The sequence below is a fragment of the Colias philodice genome, chromosome 32 (assembly GCF_061535455.1).
Source record: "Colias philodice isolate Cphi_HAF_F1 chromosome 32, ilColPhil1 Martin Lab GWU primary, whole genome shotgun sequence".
In the NCBI taxonomy this organism is placed as follows: Eukaryota; Metazoa; Arthropoda; class Insecta; order Lepidoptera; family Pieridae; genus Colias; species Colias philodice.
In genome coordinates this window covers 2,645,214-2,659,584 of record NC_143117.1, presented here as the reverse complement: position 1 = coordinate 2,659,584, position 14,371 = coordinate 2,645,214, and the positions used below count along the sequence as shown (strand labels likewise).

The 14,371-nt window shown below is 33.0% G+C and overlaps 1 protein-coding gene and 1 long non-coding RNA gene across 3 annotated transcripts; one reads left to right on the top strand and one right to left on the bottom strand.

Annotated features, from left to right (window-relative positions):
- Positions 1-280: 280 nt before the first annotated feature.
- On the bottom strand, positions 281-4,611 carry LOC149474957 (uncharacterized). Of its 2 annotated transcripts, none has more exons than XR_016318184.1 (3): positions 4,082-4,611; positions 3,894-3,973; positions 281-699 (listed from the first exon to the last, which is right to left on the bottom strand). It is a non-coding gene; the product is annotated as an uncharacterized LOC149474957 (long non-coding RNA). The 2 variants fall into 2 exon arrangements; XR_016318183.1 differs by having other exon boundaries at positions 3,894-3,955.
- A 2,511-nt stretch (positions 4,612-7,122) lies between these two features.
- On the top strand, positions 7,123-11,208 carry LOC149474956 (glutathione S-transferase theta-1-like). Its single transcript, XM_089714040.1, is given in 6 exon segments — positions 7,123-7,346; positions 7,435-7,495; positions 9,243-9,269; positions 9,354-9,504; positions 9,794-9,974; positions 10,549-11,208. Coding segments are annotated over 6 exon segments (678 nt in total). The 5' UTR covers positions 7,123-7,234; the 3' UTR covers positions 10,695-11,208.
- Positions 11,209-14,371: the final 3,163 nt, after the last annotated feature.

Here is a 14,371-nt window from a genome sequence, read left to right as displayed (position 1 = left end):
AAATTGTTTAAAAAAAACACAAAATATATTGACGCATGTATTTATTTTTTGCACTCTATTATAATTGTAATTATTCATTACAAATAATAAAAATAAAATAGCCAGAACAAAGTTAGGCCCTGGTAGGGTAGGTAGGCAGGTACAGCAATGTGAGACGAACACTGGCTTATTTATACCAATAATAATGTATTATAAACATTAAATTAAGTTTACTTTCTAACAACAAAAATACATAATATTAGCTAATGTGAAAGCGAATCAACCAATCATCCCACAAAAATGAAATGTGCACACAAATATTCATCCAAATCGGTTCATGTCATTAGGAGGAGTGACTGCAGCGCCATCTTCCGGGCCCAATTGTGTTTCCAGATCACCCAGGAACTCAATTTAATATACTTACACAAAATTTTTAGAAATGAAAACTCACATTAATATGTAAATATGAATATAAACCTGTTTTATTACTAAGCAATTTCCCGCACAGGTGTAGTAAGTATAAATGAAATAAATATCAACATCAAATTCTTTATACAACATATTTATCTACCACCTTCTAAGAAATGTAATTCTTGAAATTATTTCGTATTTTTTTTAAATATAATACTACTCCAATGAGCTCCTGTTCCATATTATGTCCGCCATACTTCCACTAAGTTCACCATGATTTTTTATTTCTTTGCACTTTGTTGCTTTTTGCTAAAAATGGAATCATGCGATAAAACCAGTAGAGCTTTGATAACATACATTTTTGACTGAATAAAGGTACTTATCGGTCAATTAAGGAAAGCTGGCATGTTCACAGTACTCACACTTATGCAATTTCACTTACAGTATGTTCAAAAATAAATGCGACTCTAGTTTCATTTTAGACTTGAATTGTAAAATGGGTGCGTTGTAGATAAATATATGCAAATATAATTATGAAAGCTCTCATAATTTACCTGTAAAATTATAATTTAAAAGTAAATCAATTGATGAAGTTAATTATTTATTCTAATAATAATCAATTGGATAAAAGTATTAATAATTATTCAATTATCAAATAATAATTAAATTTCAGGTCATAAAAACAATACAAATAACACGTGCGCTGACTTTCTAATGGTCTAAAATATAATATACATTACCATAGTAAATTTACTCAGAAAATGCATACAAACAGTGTGATAATCGGATTGTCTGTAATTTATTTTTCCTTTAATTTTTATCACATTCCCCTCCTTTTCTAATAGGTTTCATCCTACTACTATTTTTTTAAAGTGAAACTTTTATTACATCGTCTCAAACTTTTTGGTCTGTGTAGCGCATGTCGCGTGTATCGCGGCTGCCGAGTAGGTATACCTTCACACGACATGCGCTACACAAAGCAGTGTTCGGAACCGTTCGAACAGTTTCACTTTTACCGTGGTTTCATAAAACCACACAACATTTTTTTTTGTTTCAAAAATTATCGACCCCGGTCTAACACACGGATGGTTGTTTTGATAATGATTTAAATAACGGACGTCTTCTGCAGTTGCGGAGCAGTCTTGTCCTGACTTTGGTCGAGTAAAGATATCTAAGAAATATTATATTTGTAGTAAGTACGTAATACCTACCAAATTACCAATACGCGCTACCAAATATGTGTTACATGTTTATTGTATAATTTTCACACTATTGGTTTTAAACTCAAACTCAAACATTTATACAATTAGACTTCTTCTAGAAGCACTTTTGAATCGTCATAACAGTTTAACAGTTTTAACATTTACCACCAATTCAGAAAGCAGTATCTATTGAGAAGAAGAATAATCTATTTAATCATAATCGTAATCATCTACTTCACTGAAACTTTCATCGCTCGAAGAACTCGCCGTCGGAATTTCTTAATGTTATTATAAATGAGTCAGTGTAATTATCTACTTTTGGTTCTAATTGAATATATTTTTCCTCATGTTCTCGCGTCTTTCTCCAAACGTCACTAAACATATCCAGACTAATAGCATTTGCTTCCTTTCTAAATAATTCTTCCACAGTTTTCAAGTTAAAGTTCACATTTTGTGATGCTACTTTCCCTTTAATTATGCCCCATAGTAACTCTATTGGGTTGAGTTCTGGATCGTATGGTGGAAGGCGCAATACACTATGTCCATGATCTTTGAGGATTGCATCAAGTAGGTAAAAATGGTGTATAGTTTGGCTTATTTTTTTAATAATGTGATAACTCTGATTATTAATTAGTAATTTGATTTTTGAAAAAAAAATGCCGATTTTAGTCAAAATTTATATTTTTCTAACAAGATCCTTATCATCCAAATTTCCACCTTGGTGAGAAAAATTGACATTTCTAATGAAAATGAACAAAAAATTAAATGATTTTATTAAATACTGTAAAATAGTCTATAATTCTTCCATTTACTGTATCATAAAATTCTTCATAGATTTTTAGATAATTATTCGTACTACACCAATTACATCACCCTGTATTTATAAACAATTGCAAAAAATGACACATACATAGGCCGGGAGATACTGACACAAAATTTCGGGTCATTTGTAACAGAATGGCGGTTCTACAGAGGTCTTATTACGCAATGACTAAAAGAAAAATGATGGTCAGAACGCTGGTACCGGCGGACTAGTCGCGTGGGCGTTAGTCGAACTCGTCGGATAAATAGCGAAAGTTGATTTAAAAAAAAACAATTCAACCATTTGTACCAGGCTAACTTTTGCACAGGTAATCATCATCGTGCAGACATTTACGAAAATCGCCATGCCATACTTTTCGGACGATTCCAAATGGCCACCATACCGCCGAAAATCTGCAAAAAAAAATTTTTTTTCGCCAAACAATTTGTACCAGTATTGCATTTGGATTTTTGGAGAGTATTTGATAAAATGTGACCATTATTATATTTGCCATACTTCTAGTAGGGGGAAAAAGTGCTGCCATACTTGAAAAATTAATTTATTCGTCACGTTTCAAAAATAAGACTGTACAATACGTAAAATAATTTTTTACAGTATGGGATCATTATATTCTGTTTGTTTGTATACAATTCTACCTAGAAAAAAATATCGCAGAATGCAAACATGGGGCGGATGATTGTAAGACTTAAGCCAAGACTTAAAAAAAATGTAAAGAATTGGCGATTTGTACCAATACGGCATTTTTGGAAAGTATATGATGCAACGTGACCATTATTATATTTGCCATACTTTTGATAGAGGGAAAAATTAGTGCCATACTGCTACAAATCGTTCAAACTACGAATAAAATCTTACAATAAGAAAAAAATCTTATACACATTCGTCACCTCCCACAGGCATTATCACACTTCTATTTATAATCATTCAGGAGTTGTTGAAAAAAAAATGTAGGGTGGTACAAATCGTTTGGCGAGAAAAAAAAATTCAAAAATTTGCAGATTATCCGCGGTATGGCGACCATTTGGAATCGTCCGAAAAGTATGGCATGGCGATTTTAGTAAATGGCTGCACGACGATGGTTACCTGTGCAAAAGTTAGCCCGGTACAAATGGTTGAATTGTTTTTTTTAAATCAACGCATTCACGTCGGTATGGCGGACTGTAAGTCACATCGTCAAAGTATGGCATGACACTACCGCTTACATCTTTTTTAAGGGCTATCGGTAAATTCTAAAATTTTTGTGTTACAAATCGTTGGACTTTCGCTATTTATCCGACGAGTGTGACTAACGCCCACGCGACTAGTCCGCCGGTACCAGCGTTCTGACCATCATTTTTCTTTTTGTCATTACGTACTAAGACCCCTCTAGACCGCCATCCTGTTACAAAAGACCCGAAATTTTGTGTCAGTATCTCCCGGCCTAACATGTGCAATGTGTAAATGTGTTGACGTTCCAGCTCTTCTTAATATACCTATACGAAGGAGTGGATTCACATTGTGAACAATCAGTGGGTTTATTTTCCTTCTGGATTCCGGATTTCTGAACAGATTATTTATGCTATAAATGAAAAAATCTTACACATTCGTTATGTACTTAAAACAGGGGTACATATCAAACATCGTCTATAATACAATTATCATCAAATTTAAAATAAAACCAACTTACTTCATTAATTTGTTCGAATTGTAAGCATTCTTTTTCCTCCAACCTTTATGTTTCTTCTTCTTATTTTCTTTATTGTCCCCATTTGTCTCATTTTGTCTTATCGTGTTGTCACCCTTTTTTACGATTGCGCGAGCGACACAAGTTCCCCGTGTGACGGCCGTAGCGGGAATGACTCGTGCAGCGATCGGGGTAAGAAGGTACAGGGCGGCTCTCGCTATATTGGCTGGTCGCGCGCTAATTTCAAGTATTTCTTGTTTATTTCAAAACCATCGCATATTTCAAAATTCTAACACGGTAGACGTATAGGTTGTATATTTTATAGTTAATATCCAAAAAGTCGTAACTTTACGTTTGTTATTTTGAAGATGCCAGAGATTAAAAAAAAATAACAATGATAACTTTGTATTTTTTTTCTATCGAGAAAATATCATGGAATCATGTTTCTAAAACGGTAGACGTATTGTGTTACTATTGAACTTTCTTGTCAAGAATTTTCATCACGACAACTTTAATAATATAAAAATTACGAAGGTTTGAAAAGGGCCGTAAATGTTAGAAAAATTAATTCATCCCCTTAAGAATTGTCTTGTCTAGCAAATGAACATAAACTCTAGTTAAAAACGAAATAATTACTTATTGTAACTTGTAACAAATTGTCATGACCGTTACTTTTACGAAAATGCAATACTTAACTTTTATTTTATTAATGAAATAACTAGGGGCAAATCTAGAATTACAATTCAATCAGTACTTGAGAATGCATTTGTTTCGAAATTATATAAGAAAATATTATTTTTTTTTTCACAAAATAAAGAAAAACTATCAAAACTCTTCAATATTTCAGGGGACAGTCACGTATATCTGACCAATCAGTAACGGTCCTGACATAGTAAAGTTGAGGACATACTGGGACTAATTAAGAATGACTACTTAAAGCTTTTACTTGATGTAGTTTTGTAGCTAGCATATTTATCTCATAATTGACATGCAATTTGTTTTAAATTTAAATTCAGAACAAAAGCCAATTTATAAACCTCAAGTTAAATTTGGCAGGTGGCTAATAAGCAGAGCAATTTTATAGTACTAAAAATTCTCTGTAGCCATAAGGTCGCCTATTGTGCAATTTATGTATATTTTACTTAATGTTATTTCATTATTTTGGTGTGTACAATAAAGCTTTCATTCATTCAATTCTCTCAGTGTATCCATATGTTTACGTTGTCCGTTCGTTACTTTTTTGGTCCAGCTAATACGTTACCAGCCATTTGGTAACGAAAAGGACGTAACGGTCGCACATCTTTTCTTAGATTTTTAATCATTAACTGAATATGTGTTAAGATAATTGAATATCTTTAATCTATATAAAACCACAAATAATGTCACCATGTGAAACTACCTTTTTTTTAACATTAACATTACAAAATCGTTCTAGAATCGTGAAACATTTACCGCTCAGTATGAGGTGAAAACTTTGCAAAATGACCGTTACCGCTCAAAACACTGTCAAAAATGAACGCTAAAATGGCTTAAACTTCAAATGGCTGCTGACATAGCTCGTGTTCGATTTGGTGTTGCTATTTGTATAAAAAAATTGTGGAAGGTAGAAAAAGAACCGAACGAAATTATTGAGCATTTACGGTAACGGTGCAGGACATGTCCAGTTAACAGATACCAAGGGGACACGATTAAAACTAATTTAAAATAATATAATTGTATTAAAATGTATTATGAGTTTATTACACTTGAAAACTACAACGAAATTACAATAATTTAAACGTTTGCAGTAAGTAATAAATAGGGAAATTGCTGAGAAATTGTTAAATAAAGATCACATTTCGAAAAGGGGACAGTACTGCAATCCGTAAGATGTCAGTTTTCAGGATTAAATTTTGGAACTTTGGTTTAATTTTCTCTTTTAAGTAAAATTAAAACAAGAAATCTTAAGTCATCCTTAACTATTTAAAATTAATTCAACACTTCTAAATCATAAAATCCTGAGCAATTTTTATGTGTGGGACATCCCGTGAATTGGATTGTAGACATTTTGGCGAAAATGCCCTAATAGAGGAATAAGCTATTGTAATGTATTAATAGTTATATTATCTCAAATAATTGCGAGTGTAACACAGTTATATTTCAATACAGAAGTTTTTATGTAAATTAAATTATTTTTTAAATCAAGCTTTCTCGTATTGGTTTTACTCATTGCTTTGTGTGGGTTAATGTAGGTATATTTTATTTATTTATATCTTCGTTATACATAATTAACTTGAATAAATACTTTGTCTGCTTATTATTTCGGTAGCTCTTGACTCTCGGATGATTTAAATGAAACTTGAATTTAGTATTTTCGGAAAACAAGATTATTTAACAATTTAAAAAATTATTGACTGGGAATTTATATAAATATTTTCCTCCTGTTGAAACATATTCAATTGGAAAAATTTTATGGTTAGAAACAAAATGCAACTCACCGGGTTGTCGAACGAATATACACATTCATCTTTGTAAACCAATTGCTGAGATGTTGGTATTTTGATTTTATCTAAATGTGGCGTTAAAAGATCAAGAGACGCCATGTTTACTCTTCTCAATACAATGTAATGGTGATATTTTTATTTTCAGACAAAACGCTAAATAATTCCAATTTGCTTGCAATTTTAGTTTTCACCGTTCATTTTTCATGAAAACGATTAACGAATGACTTAACCACAGACTACAGATTTATAAGATACCGTACAGAGTAAAACAGACTTGTAATATTCCCAATATAAAGCACAATAAACACTAAGTGACTTACACGCAACATTTACTTTGACTTTAAATATCAATTATATAATAAAATGAGCGTAGAAAACTAGAATAATTAGCTGTTATATAAAACGAGGTAAAAACAAGTATAAATACATTGAACGCCAATTTTTTTATTGCCAACAAAAATTCGTCACAGGACATTTTGAATCATTTGTATTATGTAAAATGAATATGCACCCTCTAACACCAAAAGTTGTATATTGTCAATTGTCATTCAAAATGTCAAAACTTATCAGATGTTGTTTGTTGTACTGTTTCAAAGTTTAGGTCTAAGGTCAAAAATCAAGTTTATAACTACAAAAAGTGAAGAATATTCTGTAAATTAGTGCGCAAAATAAAATGGCCCTAAAATTATACTATGACCTTATGTCACAACCTTCTAGGGCTCTATATATTTTATTAAAAACAGCTAAGTATAATTTTGAACCAAAACCAGTGAATCTACGAGGAGGTAATAAAATTGGGGTTATTCCTTATCTCCTACTTAATACGATATTGTATTGTTCATTGTTTCTAGTAATAATATTTTGTTTTTTCAGGGGAGCATTTTACGGAAGAATATGCGTCAATAAATAAGTTTAAAAAAGTTCCCGTAATAGACTATAGGGGCCGTTCAAGTATTACGTAAGCACCAATGGGGGGTAGGGGGGTCTCTGTTTTGCTTATTTTTTTTTTTTTTTTTTTTTTTTTTTTATAACATTTAATTCAGGTAACAGACAATAAATTGTACAGACCCATAGAATAAATACCTTACAGACTAACATACATATAATAATTTAAAACTAAACTAAATTAATACACGCTATGTCTTCGGCGTGTGACGCGATTCCGGGGGGCCGGGTATCCGTCCGCGGAAGCGGCGAAACACAACTCCCTGCGGCCAAAACCCTTCATCCATGTAGACGCTCAGCTTGGCGGTCGGTACTCTCACCACGAAGGAGTTGAAGCTTACTTTATGGCAAGACTCCAGCCGTTCCACTCGCAGAGTCAAACCTGTCTTCGCATGCAAGTACTCGACAACATCTTCAGTCTTGGTACAGTAGTGCACACGAGACACGTAGAGCGGCGTCGTCGGTACCTCTGCGCGCATCCGCAAGTTTGGATCCCTCGTTGCGGTGCCACACTTGTTCTGACGAGTCAGCTTCCTTTTCTTCTGGACTTTTGTGAAGCCATCCTCGTCGACGCCCTTCGTTTTTGAAGGTAAACTTTTCCGCACGGGTGCGTTTACTCCTTTTGTTGGTTTGGGGGTCGCAGTCATTATTGCGGCTGCGGCGGCGTAGTCACGTTGAGGAGCAGCTGGCAACGTGACATGCGATGTCTTCTCCGGGGGAGAGGTAACGGGAGCGGGATTTTGGATGACATGGGGGGTGGGGGGGTCTAGATGATGATTACGTCATCGTTAGCTATTTAAGTTTTTTCGGGGATTCCCGCAAATAATACATATGCGTAGGCACTCGCTTTGAGAACTGATTAGGGGAATTACCGCGCATTAGGGAAATTACCGTGCGCTATTCACTTGTCTAATAATTATTCACTCTCGTGCCGGCCGGCTGCAAGTGCGCATCTATCAGTATTGTTTTGTTTGGATTCTAAACGTATTGTAAGCATTGAAAGTTATCATTTGTGTTTATGTTGATGCAATTAGCCAAAGTTTAACGTTTTAATTATTTAAATTTAAATATCTTATTAGAATGTCATATCATATAGACAAATCTAAGTTATACCAAAAACTGTTCGAAAGTTTAAAAAAATCTCATACTGGGACGAAAGTGCAAAATGTACAAAAGTTAGTTAGCGAAGTTTGGCGAAATTATAAATTACAAGCAAAGTCAGATAAGGAACTAGATATTATTGTAAGAGAATTGAAGAAGAATTGCAAGCGGCGACTAAAAATAAATCCAATCTGCTTCATTTTTTTTCCAAGGTGAGTAAAAAAAAAGTAAACACGCCCACAGAGGGAAAAGTTAGTTAGAGCACCAAGATGTTGAATGGCTCAATGAGAGTGACGTAGACATTCCAAAATCGGATGAAAGTGAGCAGACTCACAACACTGAGCAGCAATCCAATGTCGTCGATAACTTAGAATCATGGATTCAGGTTTCATGGACTGAAGACTGTTAATGTGTTCCAAAAATATTCTTTATGTTAGTTATGTTCTTTATATTTTCTGATTATATTTTCATGAATTTTCCTATTTTAAAAATAACAATATAAAAAAATATTTATTACTCAAAATGTTTACGTAAGCATAGGGGGAGGGGGTAAGAGCTTTGCTTACTTTTGATGACAAGGGGGGCGGGGGGGTAAAAAATGGTAAGAAATCTGCTTACGTAATACTTGAACGGCCCCATAACGGTTTTATATTAACAGAGAGGTAATAAAATAACTACGATATAGTTTTGCCTATCCAACAAAGACAATTTTATTCCATTGTTACAATATTTTCATTAACTTTCAGTATAGGAATCATAAGATTTCTGTCGCGCGAAAACATAATACCAAAGAGCTTATATCCAGTTGAATCCAGGGCACAAGCAAGAGTAGATGAATATCTAGAATGGCAACATGTCGGACTCAGGTTGCATTGCGCTATGTACTTCCGAGTCAAGGTATAATTATTTTCAACTACAAATCTATACTAATTTTATAAAGCTGAAGAGTTTGTTTGTTTAAACGCGCTTTTCTCAGGAACTACTGGTCCGAAAAATTATTTCGGTGTTAGATAGCCCATTAATTATTGAGGAAGGGCATGCTAAGACCAACCATCCACCATTAAATGATACTTATATAGTTTCAGACTTATTATATCTCATTTTACGTCCTCTTTATAATAACAAAAGCAAGCCTGACAATTGCTATTTTTGCAACTGTTGTAATATAAATAAATACATATTTCAGTACTTAACACCAATAACAACAGGAGAGCCAGCAGATCCCAAGCAATTAGCAGGCTATGAAAGAAGAATGTTCAACGCAATACAAGAGTTTGATACTCTGTGGTTGGGGAAACATGAGTTTGTAACTGGCAACACTATTACTGTGGCTGATTTGATGGCAGCTGTCGAATTGGAACTACCAAGTATGGGTTCTATTTAACTATATCTATGTGGGCGGCTTCAATCGCTTTGTATAAAACTTAACAAGTTATAGGCTAAAACATTCAAGAACCTCTCAATCTATTAAAAAAAAAAACCTATCAAAATCTGTTGCATAATTTTAAATCTAAGCATACAGACACACAGACAGCTGAAAGCATATTTGTTTTATACATTACATTGAATTTGAAAATTATGAATGTTATAATATTGAGAATGTTAGTTTAAATAATGCATGTTGTTATTTAAATTAAAAAAATAATAATAATTATCAGTCAAAAAATTAACCACATTCACACCTCATCTAATCGTCAATAAGTATGCTGTACTAATCTTAATGTATATAAATCTCGTGTCACAATGTTTGTCCTCAATGGAATCCTAAACCACTCAACCGATTATAATAAAATTCGCACACCATGTGCAGTTCGATCCAACTTGAGAGATAGGATAGTTTGAACATGTAGGTACCACGGGCGAAGCCGGGGCGGACCGCTAGTATTTTATATATCTTACAATTACAAAGATACAGATAATTAAATACTTTTTCTTTTTCAGGAATGGCTGGTTTTGATCCCGCTGAGAAGTTTCCTAACATAGCAGCTTGGTGACCAAAAGTTAAACAACATTTCAACCCTTATTATGATGAAGCCCATGTTATATTGAACAAAATTGTTAAAAAGAATGCATCTGCTAAATTGTAGGCAAAGCATGGTGTATTTATCAGTTAAGTTGACAAAGACTATTTTAATGATGTATGCATATTATTTTATAAACTTTGTGTAGAGGTTTTTGTTTTTATATCAGATTTTATTATTATGTTTTTCTATTAATGAACTTTTATTGAGATTATATTATGTATTGTGATTGGAATGATTTTGATACAATTTTTACGATGATAATTTGATATTAAGCAGTTGATTCAATGTTACAATGTTTTTCGCATTTTGTATTATTTAAGATATTTTCAAATTACATAGTTATTGAATAATTTTGATAGTATTAATTTCTGAACATTCCAAAGACTAAAAGAAGAAGTGAATGCATTGTAAAATAAAATTAAAATCGTATGTAAGATAAACTATTGGTAGAAGGAAGTATATTATGTAAACTCATTGTAAACTATTATTTTTATAGGATAATGGTGCTTGTTAAAATCTTTTTTTATAGTTAATGGTGTTATGTAGTTGTATAATAAATTTTATTTTTATATCACAAAAAGAATGTGTTTTATTTATACATTTAAAAGTTAAAAGAATCTTCGGGTACCTAAGTACCTACCAAATTTATTGAGGCTTGTCTTAAAAACGAATGAAATTATAATTATTTGCAGAGTAGAATGAAACTAAAAATATCAAATTCAACGAATAAAATTTATTGAATGCAAGCGATTCATTCGAAATCAAAATACTTATTTTTTTTGTGTGGTGTCTCTCAATGTTAGCCAGAAGGGCTTCTACATTTTAACGCGGACGCGTCAAAATACCTACATTGTCTAAACTGACTTCCAACAATGATATTCGACAAGAAACTCAAATACCTGAAACCCGAAATCAACCAAGCAGGTAATTCGAATCCTAAATATTGGGCAATTTAGCAATGCTTAAAAAAAGAAATCTGTATGTATTTTAAAGAATTTTTAGCTTTAAAAAAAAAAATTATTTGAGAATTATAAGAAAATCAGTGGGATTTTTTTCCAGGGCCGTATTCTATAAGAAGGGCAATTATTTAGTACCCACGCAAGTATTAAGGGAAAATTGTTATGACTACCAAACGTTAAAGATAACAATATTCTATTCTTGTAAATTGTTATGTCTAAGGACTTGGGAGTATTAAACTGTGTATAATACCTATATATACCTACTTATTAAATGTAGCAATGGAAAAATAACAATTTTTTCTCAAAAAGATCGCATGGTAGGTAGGCACATGTCTTAACATGTCTATCTTAATAGATTCAACAAAGAATAGGATTGACTTTATGCCATATTCTGATATCGCACGCTGAGAACGAAAGTGACCTAATTCAAAATTTTGCAAAAATGAGTTATACTCATAAAATGACTCAGAATAAGGTATTCTATCATTTAATAAATCAAAAACTATCCTATGTCACCTAGAAACCGAAAAACACGTATGTTGCGTCTCTTTATAATTTGGGTATTTTAAACGTCCCTCCGCTAAAATAGTGATGACCGTTTTAGTATTATGTCGGCACGGTGATTACATTTCTTAGTTTTAAAGTGATTCAATCCTGATTGCGGCGTTTATTTACCGAAAGGTAAGTAAATATTTTGTCAATGTTCTAATCTTAAAAAGACCGTTATTCGTATTAGGTCACTTTCGTACTAAAATGCAGTTTTTGAATTGTGACTTAAATCACATTAAGTCATTTTTGTATTATCAACTATTCTAAAGGTAACGACATATTTCTCGTTATGCCTGTACTTTATTAAATGCTTTCTTTGTTTAAGTGTATTATGTATAAATAGGCCGTTTTAATAATATTTCGTTATGTTAATTTTATGGCGTATTAAAGTTTATGTCGTTGTTTCAATAATAATTTGTTTAGTGGGCCTTGGCCTGGTCCAGTATTTTCTTCCAGATCTCTCGGTCCTTTGTCTGAGTTCTCCAGCTTTTCACAGCAATCATTCGATGCCATCCAACCATCGGAGCTTCGGCCCATCTGGTTTTCCATAGAGAAGACGCAGAGGTGCCTTCTTGTCGTCCATACGTGCCTCGTATCCGGCCCAGCGTAAACGTCCTAGTTTTATGGTCTATAAGACATTCGGCTCCTCGTACATTTCATAAAGCTTATGGTTATACCGCGTTCTCCAATGTCTATTTTCCAGCACAGCACCGAAAATCCGTCTAAGGATTTTTCGCTCAAACACCAGCAGGCAATCCTCATTTTTTTGCTCAGGACCCAACTTTCGGACCCGTATGTTAGTACTGGTCTTAGTAGGGTCTTTTATAGCAGTAGTTATGTTTCGGGATAGCAGTTTCGATCAAAAATATCTTAGAAGGCCGAAGCAGCCATAATTCGTTTACATATTTCTGCAGATATTTCGTTCTGGTTTGTTATTAATTATGCCAGGTACACAAAGTCACGTACAGCCACGAACTTGACTTGTAGAACGAGCTTTTGGGCAGTTTGGTCTATAGCAAGATATGCGTTAACAGCAGTAGAGGATCACTGCTGGTAGCGTCCTCCCGATCCAGGTCTATATCATCCGCGTATCTCAGTATTTGTATCTATTCGAAAAATAAAGTGCCCGATGTCTCAATTTCTGGAATCTCGGATGCATTTTTCTAAGGCTATGTTAATCAGAAGGCTGGAGAGCGCATCACCCTGCCTAAGGCCTTCCATTGCCCTAAAAGGTTGCAAGATACTGAATGGATCCGAACGACGCTTTTTTTATTGAAGTGAAACTTCTTTATCGGGGGTGGACAAAAATTTTGTGAGACATTTTTTGCGTTACGCCGCGCGCGTTACATTTTTTGCGTTACGCCGCGCGCGTTACATTTTTTGCGTTACGCCGCGCGCGTTACATTTTTGCGTTACGCCGTACTCGTGACATTTTTTTTCTTATCCCTACCACGCGTGATTCGACGTATACTTTCTCCAGCGGAGTAGGGATATCGTATCGTTTTAACGTACGTCCTACCACTTTACTTGACCGTTTTTCTATTGCACTCGTATTTATTTCCAACGCTCTATGGTGACGTGATAATATTATATTAAAGTGATCAGCACAATCAAAGTGTTTATTTTAATTATTCTAATTCCAGTGAATTTAAAAAAAAAAGTAAGTAATTACATATCTTTTTCTAATACTTAGGTGTAATTATGGTATTTATTTTTCTAAGTTATTTAAAATTAACCTCACTTTTTGATTGTATTTTTCAATTTTTTCAATTTTATTATAATATGTATAGATAATATGTATAGATACACTAGCACGTGGGTGGAATTATGTATAAATTTTTTCTAATACTTGAATGTTATTGTGGTACATATTTATTTTTCTAATTCTAAAATATTTACAGTTATTCTCAGTTTATGATTGAATATTTTAAAACACCAACACGTGGGCGTGATCATGTTATTTATTTTTCAAGTTATTTAAGCTTAACCTCTGTCTTAATATGTATATATTATGTACTATGTGCGTCATTAATTTCTGACTGTTTCGAGATTTGGTGCAAAATAAAACAGTGTGTAAATAAAATTAAACAATTGAGTAAAAGTATAATTTCATAGATAACACGTTGAGAAGTTCCCTGTATAAATATTAAACATATCTTGTATAAATACATACATAATATGCCTATAGATCTTTACTCAATTGTTTTATTTTATTGATTTTTTACAAATTTT